The 23,283-nt window shown below is 39.3% G+C and overlaps 1 protein-coding gene across 4 annotated transcripts in view; it reads right to left on the bottom strand.

Moving 5' to 3' along the window:
- The window catches only part of XPO7 (exportin 7), an 87,232-nt gene that overhangs the window by 22,637 nt on the left and 41,312 nt on the right, over positions 1-23,283 (bottom strand). Inside the window, exons 1-11 of one of the 4 annotated variants that reach the window (XM_035022500.1) lie at positions 16,565-17,529; positions 15,884-16,030; positions 13,501-13,594; positions 12,751-12,917; positions 11,625-11,717; positions 8,846-8,950; positions 7,311-7,476; positions 6,630-6,703; positions 4,429-4,548; positions 1,935-2,081; positions 602-774 (exon numbers count right to left, since the gene is read on the bottom strand). In XM_035022500.1, the coding sequence (XP_034878391.1) occupies positions 602-774; positions 1,935-2,081; positions 4,429-4,548; positions 6,630-6,703; positions 7,311-7,476; positions 8,846-8,950; positions 11,625-11,717; positions 12,751-12,917; positions 13,501-13,594; positions 15,884-16,030; positions 16,565-16,585 (1,307 nt within the window). In that variant the 5' untranslated portion in view covers positions 16,586-17,529. Of the gene's footprint in view, positions 1-601; positions 775-1,934; positions 2,082-4,428; positions 4,549-6,629; positions 6,704-7,310; positions 7,477-8,845; positions 8,951-11,624; positions 11,718-12,750; positions 12,918-13,500; positions 13,595-15,883; positions 16,031-16,564; positions 17,530-23,283 lie in introns of those variants that run through there. The other 3 variants (XM_035022502.1, XM_035022503.1, XM_035022501.1) reach the window with 3 other exon arrangements.

Below are 23,283 nucleotides of genomic sequence, written 5' to 3'. Positions count from 1 at the left end.
AAGAAAACCCAGACCTTCAGAGTCCAAGTCAATTCCCCTAAAAGACAGGTCCCCAAACAAAGAATAACTTCATTTTATATAGGTCATTTCTGAAAGCATCTAACATTTCTTTAGCTATAGATTTCTGGTCCAGTTAACAGTCAAGGTAGACAGAAACCATGCATTCTTGTAATGCGATCGGCAATCAGCTGCCCAGGATTCTACCTCTGCTAGTAATCTCTGGACTGTGTCATCTTATTTATCCACTTCTTTTTCAGGAAACTAAACCACCTATAACTTACATATAATTCTTATCATCTATTGGTTATAAATGTTCCTGTCATGTTGAAAAGGAATCATCAGCAAGGGCAAACAGAATACTGATATACCTTGATTTCAAAGAGATGGCTAAGGAGGGCAGAAAACGGGGACATGAATGAGGATGTTGCAGAGAAAGCCTGTTCGCTCAGATTTTATGCTCCACCTGCTATTCGGGGCTGACGTGAGGAAACGGCCATTAACGGCGTCACCTCCAAGGAGGCCCAAGTCAAGTGCGCTTTTGCCAACTGGGTGTCTGACCTCTGGCAAGTCTGACACCAGGCAGCTGTCCCAGTTTCCTTACCTCAGGATGATGTGCACAGATTCCAAACGGGATGTGATATAGGCTTTGGTGACCTCAGGAGTGTAAGTTTCCAGCATGTGGGGCTCTGTGGCTTTCACGTATGGCACAGAGGCTGCCAGCCGCTGCCATAGGCTCAGGAGATAGTGCACACTATTTGGGGCAAATTCCCAGTGCTAAGGAAAACCAAAAGAGCAGGAGGCACATTTCTCATTTTTTGTACACTTCACACAAAGGAAAAAGGCTTAAAAAAAAAAAGGATAAATGTTTATGAGCTTTGTTCTGTGCATGACAACTCATCCATCCAATGTGCTTATTATTATTTCAGAGATTAAGCATCTAATAAAAAGACCTGTTCTACGCTGGTTGTGTAAGCCTTCCCACAAAGAAAGCCTTGTGTAAATGGTTCTCAAACATTAGTATCCATGAGAATCACCTGGAGAACTTGTTGGACATAGAGACACCAAGGCTCCACCCTGGATCTAGTGAAGCAGAAATTATGGGGGTAAAACACAAGCACCTGTATTTTTCAAACTCCCCAGATGATTTTGATGCAAGCCATGAAATTTGAGAACCACTGTCCTATATTACACGACTAAGAAAGAGAGGTCACTAGCTCTCTCTCTTGACTCTTCTGTCTCACTCCATTCCAATCTTGCCTTTTTCAGAGTGATAATCTAAATATTATCCTTGCAATTCCCACATGTTCCTCTAACCAAACTCCTTGCACTTATGTAAGGCAAATGAGCAGGCTGCAGTAACTACTCTGCAGGTTGCCCTATACTGATACTCACTTTTGCCGGGGGGTTGGCGGGGGTGGGTGGAGAAGGGAATACAGTACACCTTGGAGATATTACTACGGGTTTGATTCCTGACCACTGCAATAAAGCGAGTCAAATGAGTGTTTTGGTTTCTCAGTGCACATAAGAAGGCTGTTTTACACTACACTATAATAAGTGTGCAACAGCATTGTCTCAAAAAACAACGTACATACCTTAACTAAAAAATACTTCAGTGCTAAAAGTGCTAACCATCACCTGAGCTTTCAGGGTCATAATCACTGATCACAGATCACCATAACAAATATGAGAAAGTCTGAAATATTGCGAGAATTAACAAAATGCAACAGAGACATGAAGTGAGCAAGTGCTGTTGGAAAAATGGCACTGATGCACTTGCTCAATGCAGGGCTGCCATAAACATTCAACTTGTAAAAAACGCAGTATGTGTGAAGTGCATTAAAATGAGGTATGCCCGTATTCTTTAAACTTTAAAATCAATGAGCAAGAGAAGAGGTTCCAATGTGTAGGAAAGAGAAAGACAAGCAAAGACAAACCTGTAGGCTGGTCACTGTGAAGTTAGCTATCAATCGGATGACCTCAGGGTAGTTTTCCACCTTTACTAATTCTCCCAGTTGATAGTTACTCTTCAATCGGGCCAGTAGTCTGCAAAACTCATGGTAATTGTTTGGGTCTGATAAACTCTGGTGACAGCACAGGAGGAAAATAAAATGTAACATGTGATGCACTATACTTCCAGAATGATATTGGGGATGGCATAAGGGGAGGGGAGAATCTACTTTAACTTCTCAGCTACAGGTCCTCACTTAGAATGATACATCTGTAGAATATTTAAAAACAATTTTTTACAAAGTCACTTTTAAAAGAGATGGTCACATCTATTATCTCATCTGTTCATAACAATCATCCTGTGAGATGAAATTATTAGCCTCAATTCAAAGTCTGAAATGGAAGCTCAGAAGGATCACATTCCTTGTCTAAAGTTGTAAAGCGGATTAATAACGGAAAAGGGGTACAATTGAAGATGTGGCTGGTCTGTTTGCTTCCCACTAATCAGAGATCATGAAATTTTCATTTTTCCATCTGTCAAATTTATCATTAAATAAGACTATACTTCAGTGGCAAAGTTACACAAATGTTTATTTACAATATATCATTATTGCTGTAACAATTTAATTCCTAGATTAGTAAGACAAGAAAGAACAAGTGTTGGTGAGGATGTGGAGAAAAAGGAACCCTCGTGCACTGTTGGTGGGAATGCAAAATGGTGCAGCCACTGTGGACAACAGTATGGAGGTTCCTCAAAAAATTAAAAATAGAACTACCATATGATCCAGTAATTTCACTACTGGGTAACTATTCAAAGAAAACAAAAACACTAATCTGAAAAGATATATGAAACCCTATGTGTACTGCGGCATTATTTACAATAACCAAGATATGGAAGCAACCTAAGTGTCCATTGATAGATGAATGGATAAAGAAGTGGTTTATATATCTATATATGTTCCATATATGCATATATAGAACACATACATATACACTGTATTATATTACCCCACCATAAAAATAACTATGGTCTTGCCATTTGTGACAAAGTGGATGAACCTAGGTGGTATTATACTAAGTAAGTGAACTAAATCAGACAAAGACAAATACCACAGGATTTCACTTATATGTGGAATCTAAAAAATAAAACAAATGAACAAACAAAAAAAGCAGGGACAGACCCATAAATACAGAGAACAAACCGAGGGTAGCCAGAGGGGAGGCAATGGGGGGATGGCCAAAAATGGACCAAGGGGAGTGGAAGGCACAGGCTTCCAGTTATGGAGTGAAGACGTCCTGGGGATGAAAGGTACAGCACAGGGAATATAATAGTGCTGTGTGGTGAGCATAACAATGTAGAGAGTTGTTTCACTATGTTGTACATCTGAAACTAATGTACATTCTGAGTCAACTGTACTTTAGTTAAAAAAAAAAAGAATTATTAAAAAGAGGGACAGAACTGAGCCTTTTTTTTTTTTTTTTTTTTAAGATTTTACTTATTTATTTGACAGAGAGAGACACAGTGAGAGAGGGAACACAAGCAGGGGGAGAGGGAGAGGGAGAAGCAGGCTTCCCGCTGAGCAGGGAGCCCGATGTGGAGCTCGATCCCAGGACCCTGGGATCATGACCTGAGCCAAAGGCAGATGCTTAACAACTGAGCCACCCAGGCGCCCCCAGAACTGAGCATATTTAAAAATGAAATGCTTGTTTGGTACTTCCTAGTGTAGAGAAGTGGTACTTTAAAAAAAAGTAGGTGTTGGCTGAATCTCTGAGACTGAAAAACACAAAAAGGGCAATCGAGTTATGGATTGAATACTAAACGGGCAATATCTCCCTTCCCACCTAAAAGCAGGCCTACACACTTGGGTAAATAATGTATATTAAAAAAAAAAGGAAAACAGAAACAAAAACCAAACTCTAGATTCTTAATTTCTTGGGGGAAAAATGACTAGCGCTCTCTCCTTATTTTTCTGTGTCAAAGTGATCCTTTTCCCTAACTCTTGCATTCCTGACGCTGGAGGATACAAACTCCTCATTTGGGTAAACTCTCAAGAATCTGCTTACAGAAAAAAAAAAAAAAAAAGAACCTGCCTACAGGACATCTGGGTGGCCCAGTCAGTTAAGCGTCTGCCTTCAGCTCAGGTCATGATCCCAGGGTCCTGGGATTGAGTCCCGCATTGGGCTCCTTGCTCAGCAGGGAGCCTGCTTCTTCCTCTGCCTGCCGCTCCCCTCCTGCTTGTGCTCTCTCTGACAAAAAAATAAAATCTTAAAAAAAAAAAAAGAAAAAAAGAATCTGCCTACAGATACAGACTCACTTAAATCTTCTGAGAATGACACACTGAACTGTTCTCTAGGATTTCTGCTAAGTGTGGCCTCTAGATGGATTTCCTTCTGACTCAACAGAGAGGCACATACTAATCTCACACACACACAACATATATTTAAATATGTATTCAAACAATAAATTCTCAAAAATCTTACCTGTGGGTTTTCCAGTATTCGTTTAACACCATCAACAAGATGTGAGAGAAACTTGGCCCTCTCTGCATTGTTAAACAGGGATCTTCTTACTGAGGCAATCTGTACTAAACAGGATAATACCTAAAAGCAGGCACAACCAAAGACAACCGATTAAAAAGATGATATGGCTCCTCCATACTATCTTTTCCCTCCTTCCCCTCCTAGAACATTCTTCTTTACATATGCTGTTAACTCTGTTCTTTCAACTTCTTGCTACTATTATCACGATATAGAAAGATCAAGGAGAGTGCAGCTGAGGATACTGGAAACAGCTTTATTAAAAGAAAAAAAAAGATCATTAAATCCAAGTTACCATAACAACTAGTTAAATTCACAGTGTGGAAATTCATTTAGGTATTATTCTTTGACCACCCAAGGGCTTCTTTGATTCTTGTTAAGTTATATACTTAAGGCTTGGAAATACCATACAATTCGTAGGTTAAGTAAAGATTTAGTTTTCTCTGTTTGTATCATTAAGTTTACTTCAGGAAAAGGTACCTCACTCAAGAGAGATAGTTCATAAAAGGACTCTTAGTAAAGATGTGGGCAACACTAAGGGAATCCAACAAGGTGAGGTGAGGTACACCCTCTAGGGGGTGCAATAGTGGGAAGTTATCACAATATAGAAAGATCTAGTTTTCTCTGTTTTATTAGTTTTAGTTTAGATTTAGTTTTCTCTGTTTCATTAAGACTTCTGGCTAATCATGGGCACCTGGGTGGCTCAGTCATTAAGCGTCTGCCTTCGGCTCAGGTCATGATCCTAGAGTCCTGGGATTGAGTCCCACATCAGGCTCCCTGCTCAGCGGGAAGCCTGCTTGTCCCTCTCCCACTCTCCCTGCTTGTGTTCCTGCTCTCGCTATCTCTTTCTCTGTCAAATAAATAAATAAATAGAAGACTTTTGGCTAATCAGGCTTTGCCATAATGAAATAACCAAGTTAGATCTGTGTCCTGAAAAGAATAGGCTTTACACTGAAAACATTTTACCCTTTCCCCACTGTGCTAGATATTTATATTGTTTGCCTCTCCATATCTGTCTTCTATCCTTCTCCACATGCTCTGTTCCCTGGGAGGCTGACTTCTGTCCACCAACAGCCAGAGCTCCGCTGCCCTCTTGCCTCTAGTAGGCTTCAACCACTGGATAGTACTAAAAGGAGATTAAGGGCAGGAAGAAAAGAGGCACCCCCTCTGGACCCCTGGCTGGGCCATGACTGGCAGTGTCCCTCTCCCTGTGCTGCCCAGCCCTCCCCTAAGACACAGTTTTAGCTCTTTCCAGGGTTTCCCCCGTGCCCCCTGGGGCTTCCCACTATTGCACCCTCTAGAGGGTGTACCTCACCTCACCTTGTTGGATTCCCTTAGTGTTGCCAACATCTTTACTAAGAGTCCTTTTATGACTCTCTCTCTTGAGTGAGCTACCTTTTCCTGAAGTAAACTTAACGATACAAACCACTGAATTCACGTTTCTACTAAAGCTAAGGTCTACATTTGGAAAAGTACCATAATAACCAGGAAAACAGCCTACTGTAGAAAACTATGTAAAACACCCATTACTTTACTGTCTTATCTGTGTGTTTTGTATGGTAGCATTTTACACCAAACAGTCTGAAATACTAGGCCAATGTCTTTCAGGACCTGGATGAATTTTGAGATTTGAGGAGGGTAATTACTGCTTTAAAGGAGAAATGCATCATTTCCAAGAGTTCTCGAATGTTATCCAGAAAAGTATACAAATTTGCCTTCCCCTTACAGCTTCCATTTATCACTTATGTAACATGTGCCTGAAGGATTTTTCTAAAATTTTCTTGGGCAGGATAATCTTCAATTAGACAATACAAGCTGAATCCCCGCCCCGCCCCACCCCCCAACTCTAGCCTGAGGCTGTTTGAGGTCCAGTATAAAGTCAGATTCAAGATGAGACCAGAAGAGCTTGACATTTACAGCAATTTGTCATCAGAGAGGAATAATTTAAAGAGAATTAAGTTAAGACTTTATTGCGAGAACGTTTAGGCCACACGTTTTACCACAAAAGGCTAGATAACTAACCCTAGCATTTCTATGCTTTACTTGCATGATTTTGTACAACAAAATGAACGAGCATAAGGCTCATTCACCATTGCTACTTTCTAGATGTAGGTTAGGCTTTAGAAACTGTAGTCCTGACTCACCAGAGGCGAAAATGAAGGAGGGATGGAATGATACAGGTCAAAAAACAGCTGCAGAGTTGAAGAATCTAAGAACGCTGAAAAAAGACAGAGGAGCCGTTACTGAGTACGTCGCTCGTTGCTAGTGACATGCCTACAGCACTGTGTATTAGGGGCGCGTCCTCTGTTTTTTCTTCTCACAGGGTTTACTTCCTTTCAAGTGATAAGCTAAGAGAGGCTTTTGGTTTGCCGTTTGTTTCTTAAAGCACTAGGTTTCAGCTCCTCTAAGGAACAGATTCATTCTTGTGATTCTCAGAGAACTTAAGACAGTCAGGACTATGTTCAATGCAAGATGTTTGATCCTGAAGAACACAAAACAAGCATAAGCACAAGTCCTTTTCTCTGATTTCGTGTTTAAACCTAGAAATGACCTCAAATGAGTAAGATCACAGGAGTCTCTAGGTGATGAATGCAAGAAGGTCAAACTCACATCCATTAGTAACCCAGTAATTAAAAAAGATCTCCCAGGCTGAGGGATCTGTAAGGTTCCTCCAACACCCTCTTCCTCACTGTATTAAGAAAGATGCTGACTTTCTAAGTTTTCCCTAACAGCAAGCAACGGCTAGCCAGGGGTTGCTTAGACCATCCCGCAGACACGGTGTGGGGCTGAGCAGCAGTCTGTTCCTGCTGGTGCAGTGCTCCTACCTGATCTCCAGCTGGTGGGAATCTGTACTGTGCACAGGTCATCTGAGGACTCATCAGTAGAAGTGCCGATGAAATCAAAGTTTAGGCAGTTATGAGTGAGTTTGAGCAGTTGCATGAGCAAGCCATGCTGACTTTCATCATTCAAGTTTAGATTCTTTCCTGAAGCCTGTAAAAATCACCACATAATGAGCCCAAACAATCACTCCCCTCTTCCAAGCTTGGTGCCAGACTCCTGAGAAGGCTGTTAAGCCAGAAAAGGAGGGCAGTATTTCAACTCAATAAAGTGATGTTTCCCCTGCAAAAGAGGCTGCACTTCTGTCACCTTAATGTCACTATGAAAATCCTAGCTCCTTATTTACTATAAAAACATGGAACTGGTATTTAAAGAAATCCCCCTTTTGACATGTATTCTTTACATGTTGTAGACATACTGACCACAGGGGATTCTGAAGCAATATGGGATGGGTGGTTACTCCATTTGCTATGAGATCCTAGGTATTTCTAGATGGGGCTGGTGACCTCAGTGACTAGCTGGCTAATTGTTTTTGATGGTATCAGCCAGGAGGAGTCAATCCTCAGTTTTCTCAAAAGCTTTCCCCCCTCAGGGGGTATAATAGCTTTTGCTAGGTAGCTTGCCCATCCTGAGGACTGTCTGGGAGTTCTGAGATAGAACTAGGTAATTGAGGAAAAAGCTAAATATCATTAACTGGGACAACACAAAGAATCCTAACTTGCTTCTAAAACTCACGACATAATGGAAAATGAGACTAAGAACAGAAAACCCCACAAAAACCCAAAACAAACAAACAACCCAAAATGAACGAACAGCCAGAGGCTAACCCCATTTAGCTTTCTATGGGGAGGTCCCTAGAGATTGTTATAAATGGGTAGGACTCACAGGTGAGCAGAGCATTTCTTTCCTCGTTCAACTCATCCCTAAATGAACTTCAACACCCATTTTCTGTTTTAAAACAGGTAATTTCCTTATGGGATAACGGTCTACCCCTTCAGGTTATGAAATCTAAATGGATGTTAAAAATTCAAAATCTACTTTTCCTTACAGATGTTGCTTGGTTATGTGCCGCCTGTAACTCAGTAGGGGGCAGGGGAGCCGGCCTGTTTCAGTATGCTAACAATGCAGTCGGAACCTGCTTTTAGAGCACTAAGAATCCAAACACCATAAAGCCAATATGCCTTTATTCCATGCAGAAAGATTTTATGTGGGTATAAAAAAAGCAAACAACAAAATCCCAAACTTCGTGGTAAACTAGATTCTTTGGGATACGTGTTCACTTACTGCGCTTTGCTTAGGGGAACGGCTCTGAAATGAGGCAATTCTAATCCCCTCTCTAAAATCAGTCGTCAGTGTGGCACTTTCTTCCACATCTTGGAGACTGGCATCATGTGAGAGATGGTGATGGTTAGAGCTGCACCAACTCTCAAGGGGTCAGCATGGAACTGACCTCTAACAGATCCCCACTCATTCTCATCCTTTCAAAGGGGGCTGGGAAGCAGGACCCAATCTACAATCTCACCTGTTTTAGTAAATTGCAGGAAAGTGTGAAGATATCAAATAATGATGAGTCTCGGAAGGAAGAAGCTATTTTTCTGTGCTTGGTTAAAGGATGCGTGGTGTCGGCCTGTGCAAAAAGATAAACCAATCCAAGTTTTAGAATTGCAAAAAAAAAAAATTTTCATATAGACTTGAAATAAACTAGGATTTCCAATAAAACCAACTTACATAAAAATACATTTTTAATGTTTAAATCACGGTTAACTCACGTATAATGAGAGGATGCAAAGGACAATAAGCTGCTAACAGCAGGATAGGTCTACAGCTTACAGACGGAAGACAGAAAGAGGGATGAGCATCTCCACTGTAAAGTTTTAATTTCCTCTGCATTTAGGGAGGTAAAATTTAACCAATTGCTGGCAGATACTGCTAATAATTACTAGCATGTTGTATTGTGGCTCAGTCTCAGAAACAGACAGTGGCAAAGCTTGATAAACAATCCACTCAAGACTAAAGTTGCCACAGAATTTCCAAAGCAGTTCTTAACTGACAGCCATGAACTTAGGATAACTGACAATAGCCCATAACACCCTCTGCCTTCTCTAACCTATTTCAACACGTAGTCTCTATTTCAGAAGTGAGCACTTAATTGAAGGGCAGCATCAGTCTCTCATTTTTTCCTCTGTTCCTCTCTTTTCAGCCCAACTTTTTTTTTTTTTTTTTTAAAGATTTTATTTATCTATTTGACAGAGAGAGGCACAGCGAGAGAGGGAACACAAGCAGGGGGAGTGGGAGAGAGAGAAGCAGGCCTCCCACCGAGCAGGGAGCCCCACGTGGGGCTCGATCCCAGGACCCTGAGATCACGACCTGAGCCGAAGGCAGACGCCCAACGACTGAGCCACCCAGGTGCCCCTCTTTTCAGCCAAACTTTAAAGGTTTTTATGGTTAAGAACTCTGTCTTTTACTTCTTTAGTACGCCCTCTATTCCTGACACACAGACACTTCAGTAAGTGGAATAAAGGGATTTCAAGGTTACTAAGGGAATTTTTAGTCCAACCACCTACTGAAAGCTTAAGTCTCTTCTATATACCAATCAATTCATCCAAGAGGGGGCGCATTTGCTGTTGGCACATTAAAGAATGCAGCAAGATTTCTGACCATCAAGTTATGGACTCCCCTTGATTTTCTTTTTTAAAGCTTTATTTATTTAAGTAATCTCTACACCCAACATGGGGCTCGAACTAACGACCCTGAGATCAAGAGTCACATGCTCCCTCGACTGAGCCAGCCAGGCACCCCTCCCCTTGATTTTATTTCTAAGTTCAGACAGGGCTGGTAACAGAAATATGCTTTCTGATTTAAATCTGACAACCAAAAAAACAACAGAAAACTAAGTTTTGCAGAGGTTCAAAGTATCCCCCAATTCTAGCTTCACTGTCACTGTATTATCATAAATGTCTTGGATAATATGGCACTGCCAGATTATATACCATATTCCATATATAATCGGTTATGCTGATCATAATACAGAGAATAACTGCACACATTAAGTACATTACACACATTTCTACTGTTCCATTAAGAAAGACAAATAAAATTTCGGAGTTTTAAAAAGTATCAACATTGGTGACTTCGTGGGGCCAAGCTTTGAAGAGGAGAACATTAACCCCACAATCTCTCTTCTCAGTTAATGCGTGTTCTTGTATTACAAAGGTAATAGTGGTTCAGTAATAAGTTATTTGTTAAGAGCACAGGCTCTGGAATAAGACTGTGCAGGTTCAAATTCAGATACTGTTGCTTGCTAACTGGGATACCTTAGGCCAATTATTGACCTTTGTGTGCTGCAGGTTCCTCACCTAGAAAATGGAACAGCCATGGAACCTACCTCCCAGCACTACGGTGAGAATAAAATTAGCTGCTATCAGTAAAGTGCTCAGAACAGCGTCTGCTGCACAGTAGTCACTCAAGAGTACAAGCTATTATTATTTTGATAATTACTGACCATAGTGGGGAGTGCATGTGACAGAGAACACAGTATGGACTCCAGAGTTTAAATGGCTAGAAGCTGATGCATTTAAAACAGTACTACCTCACAGTTAAAATTCTCAGGGTTAATAAAAGGTCTGCATAAATATGCGCAATAGCAACAGTGATGCCGATGTAATTTACAGCTGGTGACCGAAGGGTGAGATGTCACAACTAATATTAATACTGGCCTGTTCAATAATTACAAAATTTTAGCTGGATACAAAAGTAAATGACTAAAAAAAATAATAGCCAGAGCAAAAGAAAGCCACTGGTGTTTTCCTCTGTAGTAACCTGTGACAAGAAGGACTACTCAAAAAATTATTTGGTATTTAGCAGAATGTTTTATGCATTCCAAAAATACCACCAGAGAAGCCTTTAATAGCAGCACATGGGAATTGAGTTTTAAAGGGTTATAAATACATATTAATGTATTTAGCAGAAGTGGCACACAAACGGTCTGGTTCCACTTTTGTGACCCCCTTTTTGAACACATTCTCTTTTATTAGCAAAGCAGTGATTTATTAAGGCTTTGACTTAGGCCTGTTGCTTTCATCTCGCACAACGAACATTGATATCAGCAAGGAGAGCTGTTCTGGAGACAGAAGGGGACTAGGATGTTAAGAACGAGGTAGGCTGCACGTACAGAGGAAAATCCAATGGAACTGTTGTTTCAAAGGGCATTAATCACTTACCGCAAAAGCACACAACTGCCAAAAAAGATCATCTCACACATAGCAGAAAACACCAATACTAAGAAAAAATATGGCACTTACTTCAATGAGGAAGGCTGTAGCACTTACTTGATTAATTTCATTGGTTAGCTGAGATAAAATAGTGACGCCAATGACGCAGTATTCCACACTATCCTGGTAAAAACAATGTGAGGCACGAGTTGGTGTGTGCAGCGAGACTTCAGCAATGGCGGTGCAGCCGCGCTTTTGACGTGGCAGCGTCCTGTGTAGCTATTAAAACTGCCCAGATAAGGCAGCGAGGAATTGTAGTTTAAAACTGTTGCTTTGCAGGACATAAAATATAACTGCCACAGAGGAAGAATGCTAAATCTGACTTCATCAAGACTGAAACCTTTTGTATTTCAAAAATAGTCATAAGCATTATACCGTACCCATTATACAAAGAGAAACTGGCAAAATACATTTAAGGTAAGTGACAAGTGGATGTGTAACATAATTCACAAAGAGACCACATACAACAATAAGAAAAAGACAAAGAACTCCAGATTTTTAAGATATAAATCGGAAGTTCTACAGAAAAAAAAAAACAAACAAGTAGTAAATTAACATACGAAAATTTGTTCTGTCTCATTCATAACTCAAATGCTGAGATACTAATTCTTTTTACCTATTAAATTGGAAAAATAAAAAAGCTGAGTTCCCGGGGTGGAGGTATAGAGACAGGCACTCTTTTAATTGTTGTAGGAAACAACCTTTTTTGAGGATAATTTGGAAATGTCTTTGAAAGCCCAAAATACACATATCCCTTTGACTGTATAATTCCAAGCCTAGGAATTCACCCTACAAACACACTTATTCCAAGTATGGCAGGTGTATATGTATTTTAAGTTTACTTAACTTATTTACTGAAGTGTTTACTTAACAGTCAAAGTATAGAACCAAACTAAATGCCCACCTATAAGACATTAGTTATTAAGTGATGGTATTTTCAGATTGGAATAGTATACAGGCATTAGAAAAACCGGAGTTTGTCTGTGCTGACATGTAAGCATGTAAAGCCAAGGAATATTAAAGGCAAAAAAGACACAGAAGAGAATGTACAAAATAATTCCATTTTGTGTAATTTTTAAAAAGTAGATCACTATATAAACATATACATGTTGCTTCCCACATTCCTACTACATCACATCACATATATACGTCATACCTGTAAGAACCTTGTGACGTCTGTGATTGCATTTCTGAAGACATAGTCGTCCTTCTGACAGTCAAACCAGCCCAGTTTTGTGATTCTGGCATATAACTGAATAAGTGCTTGTGTCACAAAAGTAGCCAACTTTGGCCGAGTGGCAAGGTAGTTGAGCACATAGTTCCCTACAAAACAAAAAACTCTGCATAACAGAAAGCTCTGCCAGGGAAGGCCACACATCTTTAAATATATTAAGCATCCAAGAAATGATAAGTTTAGCCTATTTCCCCTAAGCTCCCTTAATTCTTGTTTCTGTTGTATTCCCTTAATTCTTAATGTGACTGAGAAATGGGACTTTGAATTTAAGATTAGTGGGCTTTCCAATTCAGGATTTTATACTTGTCACAGTGAAGACCCTGGAGTACGGCAGCCTTGAATCTACTACTAGATAGTTAAATAACATGCCTGCACAGAATTCAAACTCCTTAACAACATTTTTCTTAGTTATTAATGGCAGTAAGGACTGAACGAAAGAAACCTCTTGACGACAAAAGGGATGACTTAAGACTTTATCTAGAAATAATTATATAAGATCCTCTTTACTTTCAAAAGCCCCAAATTCTGGGGGGGAGGGGGGACCTGGATTCTACATATTTTGTATGCTTACCAATTCCAGAACATTATCAAACAAGCAACATAAATTTAACTATTACTAAGCACATCACTAAACAAACTAATTTCTTGAAAACAGATCAATTCTCTACTTACGAATATCTATGCGTTGCTCCAATGGTAGAGGGTTGTTTGTGCGTGATACAAGCTTTGTAAGGCATGTAGCTGCCAGTAACTGGGAGTAAGAGGACTGTGGAAAGACGGGGAAAAGGACTTAGAATTCAATTTTATTAAGTTAGTCAGTCATGAGGTTTTTTTATTTGGAGATCTATGCTGAGATTCAAGAAATATTAATCAGTTTTGCAAGTCAATCCTCCGCATTTTAGAGGGTCTAAGGAAAAATGAGTCCCACACAGAGTATGTGTTCACTGAGCTGATTTCAGTTATGAACAAGGTGCAGTATGAAGCGAATGGCCTGACTGACCTGAATCCAGGGCAGATTCTGCATCCCTTAGAGGGGGCCCATGCTAGAGAGGATCATTTCAGAAAGATACAAGAAGACAAATCTTTAGAAGATGGATCTTTTCTTTCATTTAAACCAAGAAATCTTCTGTCAAAAGCCTTGTTATAGTGATGCTTCAAAAGTTTCAACTCAAAATATTGCTATAGTATACCATTAGAAAGTTGTTGTTTTTTTTTTAAAGCAGCATTAGAGGGAGCCATTACATTATGCTGTAGAGTTAATTCCTAACCTGTATCTTTACATCAGCACAGCTATCAATCAGGTACAGCTTTGGGGGATGTATATGCTAGTTTTAAAGTAAATTTATACCAGTTATTTATGAGAAAGAAAAATTATGCCCTATGCAAGGGAACAGCATTATCATATTCTCACATGTGGATTTTATGAATTTTAACCTTATGGAGAATAAAATATTCCGGTATTCTAACTGATCATAATGTATAAAAAAGTGCCATGTGCAAATTCTTCTAGGTGGCTCTATTACGATAATGTCCTATATAACAGGGACAGACTCAGGACTATTAAAATAATTTAATTAAGGGTCAAGGATAATTTCCTATAACACTAAGAATCCTTAAGACAGTAGGCTATCCACAGGCACTGCATAATGCCACCAGTTATAAAAAAATTTATGCTTAAGAAAAAAAATCTATAAAGTGACTTTGACATGTGATTTTTATTTAACACCCCTGAACATGGTTTAAACTGATTAGAGCAGGTGTGTCAAATCACTAACAATGCATGAGAGGCTACTCTAACTGTAGAATACAGCATACAACTGTAACTAGACATTATGCAACATCTAAATGGTTTTTATACACAATTCCAACAAACCTGCTACGTCACTAAGAAGTCCATAGAGATTAAAAGGAAGATTCATTCCACTATGATTGTTTTTAGTACTGCACCAATCCTGTTTTACTGCAGCTTGTTTTATTTATTGACTGTCAACATGAGGATCCGGAGTTAATAGGGTCAAAGATGATACGATGATACTGTGGGGCTCCAGTGGGAGTCACCTGGAAGAGCTGGTTATGCACCTCCCGGAGCACAAAATATACGAATATAAGTGGGTCAATCCTAAGACTGAGGGACTGGAAAGAAATTTACAACATACTACATGCGAAAACAGAACAGAGCACTATATGGTCTCTGACCAGGGCTCTGTAACCTTCTGATGCTTGGAAAAACAGTTAGCTCTCTTAGCTACTAAAGGATAATTTTTAGCCAACTGAACAAATACTGTTACACTGTCAATGAAAATTCAAACATGAAGTCATCCAGAATTTTACCTTCAAAACAAATTAACTGCTTTTGTTCTTTCCACATGTCCTTCCAGTCTGAAGTAAGAGTGCTAGCTGCTGGTCTAGTTGGGATTCTGACTCTCTCGGGCCCTTTCAGGATACCCTGGCTGGATTCTTAGCCCTCCTAAGACCGCCATCTTGCCCCAAATACTAATTTAACCAAACCAGGTCTCACTGACAGCATGATACTGACCACTGGACTGCCATTTTTAAGCTCCAAGAGGCTCTGATTGCATTTTAAAAGCTCGAACCTCTGGTGGTTCTTGTTGTGGAACGTTCCCCCCATGCCTCCGAGGCAGTAAGCAGCAGCTGTGGTACAGAGGCGACAGCACAGCGACCACTGGGGAGCTTGCACGGTGACATGGGCTCTGTGGGTAAGAAGGCTCATTCGTATACAGCTCTGGCTCCTTTGTAAAGGATCCGAGGTGGTACTTAAGTGTGAAAAACAGAAAGAAAGTCCCAGAAATGTGATTCAAGATGAAAAATGACAGAGCAAAGTATATGTTCAATGAGATTTTCCTGAGGAGGAGGCTGTGTGTCCTTTCACTGTCAACCTGGCAGCTAGCGATGGTGCTTTTTAAAGGTGAAATTAAGAAGGCAGAGAGGCACCTAGAAGGATTAAGGAACACAAGCTATCCCAATCCGCCCTTAAACTTGGAATATATTTTCCTGAACCTCTCTCCTCCTTCAGGAGTTTTCAAATCTTACGCACACTTCCTCTCTCGAGGAGCAGCTGGCACTTGCTCAGGCAATCAGGGCTGTTGGTGAATTCGACCAAGGCTTTCTCTGCCTGGAGTCGAGTGGTTGTGTCTGTTGTCTCATAAAGCTGTTTGCACAGATTCTCTAGTTGGGCCAGGCTCTGGAAAAGATCAGTCAGGAAAGAAATCAGTCCGGCCTACTATATATACAACGTACTGTGCACAAAACCACTAGATGAAGGTAAGTACTAATCAACGGAGAGAGACTTGTTTCTCAACTCTGAGGAGAATCTGGGTGACCTTTATCTAATAATAACCACTTACAGCTTTTTAAATTTTATGTTTTAGAAGACAAAATGATAAAACACCTAAAATACCCATACATTTTTAGTCATTCTGTTGGAGGTCAATCACAAATGATACATTCATTTTTCCTTGCAAATACCCATCCTCCCAAGCTTTTCCAAAAGGCTTTCAAATAAAAATTCAGAATTTACTTGTTCTGCCATCAATTTCAAAACAATACTAGAGGCATTGCTGGAAAATTAAGCACATAAATACATAATGTAAGTGTCACATAGATCTTTCTGTAATTTAAAATTTTTCCCTTTTCCTAGTAGTTACTGGCTCACAACTATGTGTACGAATAAAGATGGCCGACTTCTATGAGAAAGCTTCAGAATGCATGTACGCACCTTCCTCCCTGGGTCCCTCATGTTTAAAGTTCAGCAGACTCTCTTCTCCTGTCGTACTTTAAACTCTTGCTTCGGTTTCAAATTTAAAGTGCAAGGGTCAAAATAAATGCAACCCTCACGTATGCTCAGACGGAGATAAGACCAGGGAAACGCCCCCAAACAAACCCTTCTCTCCAAATCTTGAACCAGTTCCAGGGAGGCAGGAAGGGGATGGGTGTGTGCTTCAGTCAAAAACCCAAAGGGATGGCAGAAAGGGATGCAAATCTACTTCCACTGACTGTGGTGTTGAAAAGCAAAGAGGAAAGAAACCAGTAAGAGTTCATTTAACTGTCACCTTTCACGGACTGAAGAGGAGGGCAAACATCTGTTAGTCTTCAAAGGAATGGTTTGGACTTTAAGAAGAAATCTGAGCCTATTTTCTAGAGTAGCAAGCAAGATTTGGTTTAAACAGTATGTGGGATGACGGATCCTACTATTAGACATGACAACTGTGACAGGAACAGAAATAATAACAACAGTAATAATTAAACAAACTGACCCAGGTAAATAGCCTAAAATTTCTTACACTACCTGTCTGCCCAAGGCTTTTCAGGATCGCTTTATTTCATTATGGTGTTACTTTATAAATCACAGCTTTTCCACGAAGCAGGAAAGCCCTTAGGGGAGGATATCTATTTTACTCAACCTGATTAATAAATTTCAAACATTAACCCAAAGGAAACAAGAAAGACAAATACTGACACTCTAAGATCAGCAGTTCTCACTTCAGAGAGCTCCCCAATAACAGACACGACAACCCCTACTTCCAAAACAAAACCAACCACCCACCCTTTAAAACATCTTGGGACTCTGATTAGCCTTATGTTTAACTTGTTCCTCTCTGACTTCCAGGAGTCTCACTTAATACCTTTTTGAATTTAAAAGCACAGAGGAGGGGCCCCTGGGTGGCTCAGGTCACGATCCCAGGGTCCTGGGATCGAGCCCACATAGGGCTCCCTGATCAGCAGGAGGTCTGCTTCCCCACTCCCACTCCCCCTCCCCCTGCTTGTGTTCCTTCTCTTGCTGTGTCTCTCTGTCAAATAAAAAATAAAATCTTTAAAAAAATAAATAAAGCACAGAGGAAATTGCACTTACAAAAAAGTTAGATCTCAGTGAAGTCCCATAAGTAGTACCTGATTTTTTCAAAAGCTTATGAACACAAGGAAGAGGGTAAGGCAAATTAATTACATATATTCCATAAACACAAGTGAAAATGATACGCTTACAATATTGGCCCTAGATCTTACTGACAAATGAAATCAGTTTAATTTTAAATCCCCACGTTCCTAAGCAAGGGATTAAATCTCCTTCACAAGGTTTTGTTTCAACCTAGCAGGCTGGGTCTCCCCACCCCCCATAAAATGATTAAAAAAAAAAGGAAAAGAATTATTTTAAAAATCGGTTAACAGGGGTGCCTGGCTGGCACAGTTGGTAGGGCAGGCGACTCTTGATCCCAGGGGTTGTTGAGTTTGAGCTCCATGTTGGGTGTAGAGATTAATTAAAAAAAAAAAAAAAAAAAAAAGGTAACAGAAGTCATGAGCAGAAAGTCACCCTAACTAAAACTGAAAATAGCTATAAAATCTGGTATTAGGTATTAGGGAGCAGCAGCTGCCTCATAACCCCACAGCCACCACACACTTGGAGCTTTCCAATATCCTGAACAGAGATACTCCCTACATAGTCATGCTGCTTAAGGTATAATGACTCTCCTTAAAGTCTGATCAATCAGTTCTGGTAGCACCCCCAGTGCATCTCTTGTTTATGTTTATTACAACAAAGTTGTTCACATGACAATGGCTAGGCATCTGTCACCAGTAATTCCTTACTGCTAAAACCCTACATGCAGGTTATGGTGGGCTTTCTCGGTGGTTGTTTTGTTTTGATCTGCTTTAATTCAGCAGACAAAAACATACTGCAGGGTAAGTCTGTTAATGAGTTCTCAGCTCAGGAAACAAATCTGTTTAAAAAACAAAAAAGCAATTTGACCATTTACACAAACAGTTTGAAGAACTATAGCCCTGTTTCTGTGTTTCCAGAACGGATGGGAAACAATTTTGTTTTCCCAAACAATTAGTGAAAACATCTAAAAACCACAGGGTTAACAGTCATTTTATTTGGGAATATTACACATATTACCCAAGGAAGGAGAGGAGACTGACACATTTATCTTTATGCCTTCTGGATCCTAATGTTTCTAAAGCACATTTAACAGATTATTCTGAATCACCTTTTTTGGGACCCTGATAAAACAATTTATCCTACAATTATTTGATTAGCTATTAAAAGTGGTACTTCACATTTAGGATAGCAACAACACATCACAGCATTTCCCCCCCTTTGCACAGTAACACCTGTATTAAACCTTCTCCCATCCACCCATCTTACTGAGGACAACTATTACGTGATGCCAGTTCCATCACAGAAAAGCCTCTAGAGAAGAATGTCTATTTTCTATTCCTGAGACTGCCAAATGTATAGTCCACAAAGAAACATCCATCTGGTCTCATTGAACAGAAAAGCACATTTGGGTGAAATACTTCACAAAGCTGGAAGGCGATCTTTCACTAGCAAAGTGTGGCTTTAGTACAAGAAATGTAAGACAAACCCCCAAACCTTGACCACACTGATTTCAGCAGTGATAGTTAAGATGAAGGTACTGAAAGAAAAGTTGCTTCACTAATATTTAGCAACGATATTATTTTATACAGTCTTTTAAACTTGAATAGAGAAAATGCAACTTGTTTACTCTCATTTCAATATAAGGTGCAACCAATTGAGACTATAGACCTTAGAATATAAGGAAGAGTTTTGAGGAAAATAAAAGCTTGTTCCTGGGTTAGATGCTATACTACTCCACAAAGCAGAGTACTTTGGGAACTTATTTTAATTTGTAAAATACTGCTTTTTAAAAAGCCTACCAGTATATATTTTTAAATTAGCCTCACTGCTTAAAAAAAAAAAATTCACTTGGAGATTTCCAATCAGAGACTAGGATACACAATTTTAGGAAGGATTTGATAACAGTCCCATAATGCTCAGTACTGAACAGAAAACAAACATAACCCTTGGATGACTAGTCAGATCTGCAGGTCCTCTGTAGAGCACATCTTTAATCTGACAGCCACCAGCACCCCCTGAAATGATCAGAAACCACCATCCTATTACGAAGTGTGAAGTGCAGGCTCCATTCGGAGAATTTCTCATGAAAAATGTAGAGTAGATCTACCAATTCTGGATCTGAATTTTCATGATTCGGATGCCTTAAGTATACAAAAAAAAAATTGCTGAAAAAAATAAATCCAGTTTCAACTTGCTCATAAACTACATTAATTTACATCTTCTTTAGTTGGAACTTTTTGGTGTACTAGGAAAACACTGTGTTAATTAAAGATGCATAATGAAACTGCCAGGTGAACCATTGTGAAGCTCTATCAGTAAGGTTAATAAAATTAATATACTAATTACATTTTATTATTTATCTATTCAATAAGGCATTCTGTCAATAATGAGTACCCAATTATCATAGATAATATCTTTTAAAACTCCTAAAGATCCAGTAACAACAGTTAATTGTTAGGTTAAAAAAGCAAGTGGCAAAGCTGTATGTGGTGTGTATCATTCGTGATATATGTTAGCAAATTCACAGAAGAAAATCTGGAGGAATACAAACCAATCATCTCTGGGAGGTAAGATTATGGGAAACTGTCAACTTCTATGTTATGTATTTCTGTAACTTTTGAATTTTTGACGACCATATATTACTTGTAAGCAGGAAAACCCCCCAACCAACTATACAGATAAGTATCTCTTTAAAGGACAGATTTGAGCTACATTCTCCTTCTAAATAAACTTTTCTAATTAGGAACATATTACAGCTGATTGTTTGCAATCAGAATTCATAAAACCAATTCAAAAAACCTAAAAACGCAAAAGGCTATTCTAAAAATGAAATTTTTAAAAACTATGTCTCTATTTATTACTTTTATTTTGTTCTTAACAATTGTAAATGCTGATAATTTAAATGGCCTAAAAAGAACATTCCACAAAAGATTCCTCTTGTTTATGTTGTCTAGAAGGCAATCCTATGGGCCAAAGCCATTATGGTTTTATACATATATCAGCAGATCGCTAAGATGTTATTTGTTGCAGTGAAGTCAAGGGGGGGAAGTAGCTAGCTCTCCCATGAGAATGTTTATAAATGCAAACTACTTATTTTTAAAAGTTAAAGAAAAAAATTTACAAAGCCAGCGCACTTTACAAGATATACAAATGGCCAATAAGCAAATGACAAGGTGCTCAATCACAGTAATTGTCAGGAAATGTAAATTCAAACCACGTGAGACATCTATTAGAACGATTATAATAAAAAAGCCAAGATCTAGTGTTGCTTTGGATGTGAAAACAAGAACTCCTACGCTGCTAGTGGAGTCTGAATTGGTGCAAACACACTGGAAAATTGACTCCCATCTACTAAAGCTCAAAATATGGATACCCTATGACCTAGCTATTCCCCTCCTGTGTAAATAACCAACAGAGATTTGTGCTAAATCCACCAACCCCCCCCCAAAACAACCCCCCCAAAAAACGTACAAGAATGTTCAAGGCAGCACCAAATGTAATCGTTCCCAAATGGAAAGCCAAATGTCCATCAACAGTAGTATGGATAAATAGCTCATTTCTTGATCTGGGTGCTGGTTACACAGGTACGTTCATTTTGAGAAAATCCACTAACTGGTTAATTTGTATGTTTCTGTATGTTATACTTCAATGAGAAGCTTTAAAAAAAGATGGTTGAATGCCACAGTTTTCCCACAGTTCTCCAGGTAGTCACTCTCATATATTTCTTTCTGATATTTATGGAAAAGAAGTTCATCATAACCAACAGGTACACTCTAGATTTAGAATGCTGTACTTTCATATCAATTCATGCTTTCAGAACCATAACTTCCATTATTTTCTTAATAAATAAATGAATAAATAAATAAGGTAAGGCTTCTGGATGCTTCTGGGGGACATTCTATGTCTGAGAGTACTACGAGGCTGAGTAAAACTTTTTGGTTGCAGATGCTGTGTAACGTCTACTGCCGTAAAACAAGATAAACTATGTATTTCCAGCAAGTGATAATACTATGCCAGAGCTTTGCATGCATTAGATAAGGACAGCAAGTCTGCTAACATATGAGACTGCAGAATTCTACATTTAGTCTCAAAATACTAATCAATTCGAACTTGTAATAAATACGTAAGATCTTTGCATTGTGGGTAATTGGCAGCCAAAATACATGTAAACAACCTATTTGAAGAAGTAAACAGATTAACTGTGCCTGGTCACTTAATGGCTTATTGACTTATAAACTTCACTCAAGTGTTTTCATTTAGCATGTCACTAAGCCCTGGTTTTGGTTCCTTCTTGTTGTCACTCAGGAGTAAGGAATGAAAGTTGCAGCGTCAGCTGAATCCTCTAAAGCACGGGTTTCAAACTACTGGTAGCCTCAAACTGGCCCACATACATTGCTGTTTTTTGTCTTACAGCGTGGTTTTAAAGTTAGACATAGTTGCCAGTATTTCATAATAGTATCTGGTTTTCGAGCTTCCCAAGAAAAATTCAAGGATCTGATAATACTGGACCTGCATTTTCAAGTGTTGCTAATCAGATGACACTTGCCTCAGGCAGGTTCTCGTAGTTCACCACAGTTCCTGCATGCCTCTGAGTGCCTCCTCCCTGGGCTCTAATGTAGTTTTGTCTACTATCAGTGGCTCCCTCTAAGATCTCAAGGGTAAAAACCAGTGTGCATACCATAGATTTTGGCTAATAACTTTGGGTACTAACTCTTTGCTGGATCTGTTTAAAACTTAGGCAGAGAGGAGACAGATGGAGAGTTAAAGCAATTTGGACACTGGTCTTAGTAATTAACTGTTGTGACTTGGGGCAAATTAATTTCCTGAAGTTTCTGTCTGCTCGTGTGTAAAATAAATGGATTTTATTATATTATTTTCAAAAGACACTCCCAGCTCTAAAATTCTGTGATTGTAATATACTATTCTTTCTCTTTCAGTTAAATAAGGAAATCAGATTTAAAAGTAAGCAAATATTAAGATAATCACGAAAGCCACAGTCAGGACAAATTTTCTTAAAGAGAGAATTACACTTAAAAAATAAATTTGGTAACACTCCCACACATCCCTCTCACAAGAGTATGGGAGCTTTACTCACAAACAACTTCAGTGACCTAGCAGAATAAGGATTCTTTTGGAGGGGAGGTTGAGTAGTGTAATGACTAAGACCTTAGCTGTCAGACAAATCCCCACTCCTCTATTTACTAGCGGTGGGAGTATGAAAAAGTTACTCAAATCTTTCAAACTAGTTTTTATTTCTTTTATTTCTTTTTTTAATTATTTATTTATTTATTTTAAAGATTTTATTTACTTATCTGACACAGAGAGACACAGAGAGAGAAGGAACACAAGCAGCAGGGGTGGGAGAGGGAGAAGCAGGCTTCCCGCTGAGCAGGGAGCCCGATGTGGGGCTCGATACCAGGACCCCGGGACCATGACCTGAGCTGAAGGCAGACGCTTAACGACTGAGCCACCCAGGCGCCCCAGTTTTTATTTCTTTTAAATAGAAATACTTCACGAGGCTGTAAAAGTCAGTAAGGTATTGTTATGTAGATTGTTAATGA

Source organism: Mirounga leonina, unplaced genomic scaffold (genome assembly GCF_011800145.1).
Source record: "Mirounga leonina isolate KUSES-001 unplaced genomic scaffold, KU_Mleo_1.0 Mir_176, whole genome shotgun sequence".
In the NCBI taxonomy this organism is placed as follows: Eukaryota; Metazoa; Chordata; class Mammalia; order Carnivora; family Phocidae; genus Mirounga; species Mirounga leonina.
The sequence above is the reverse complement of the archived record's forward strand: the minus strand, read 5'-3'. Positions and strand labels throughout refer to the sequence as shown.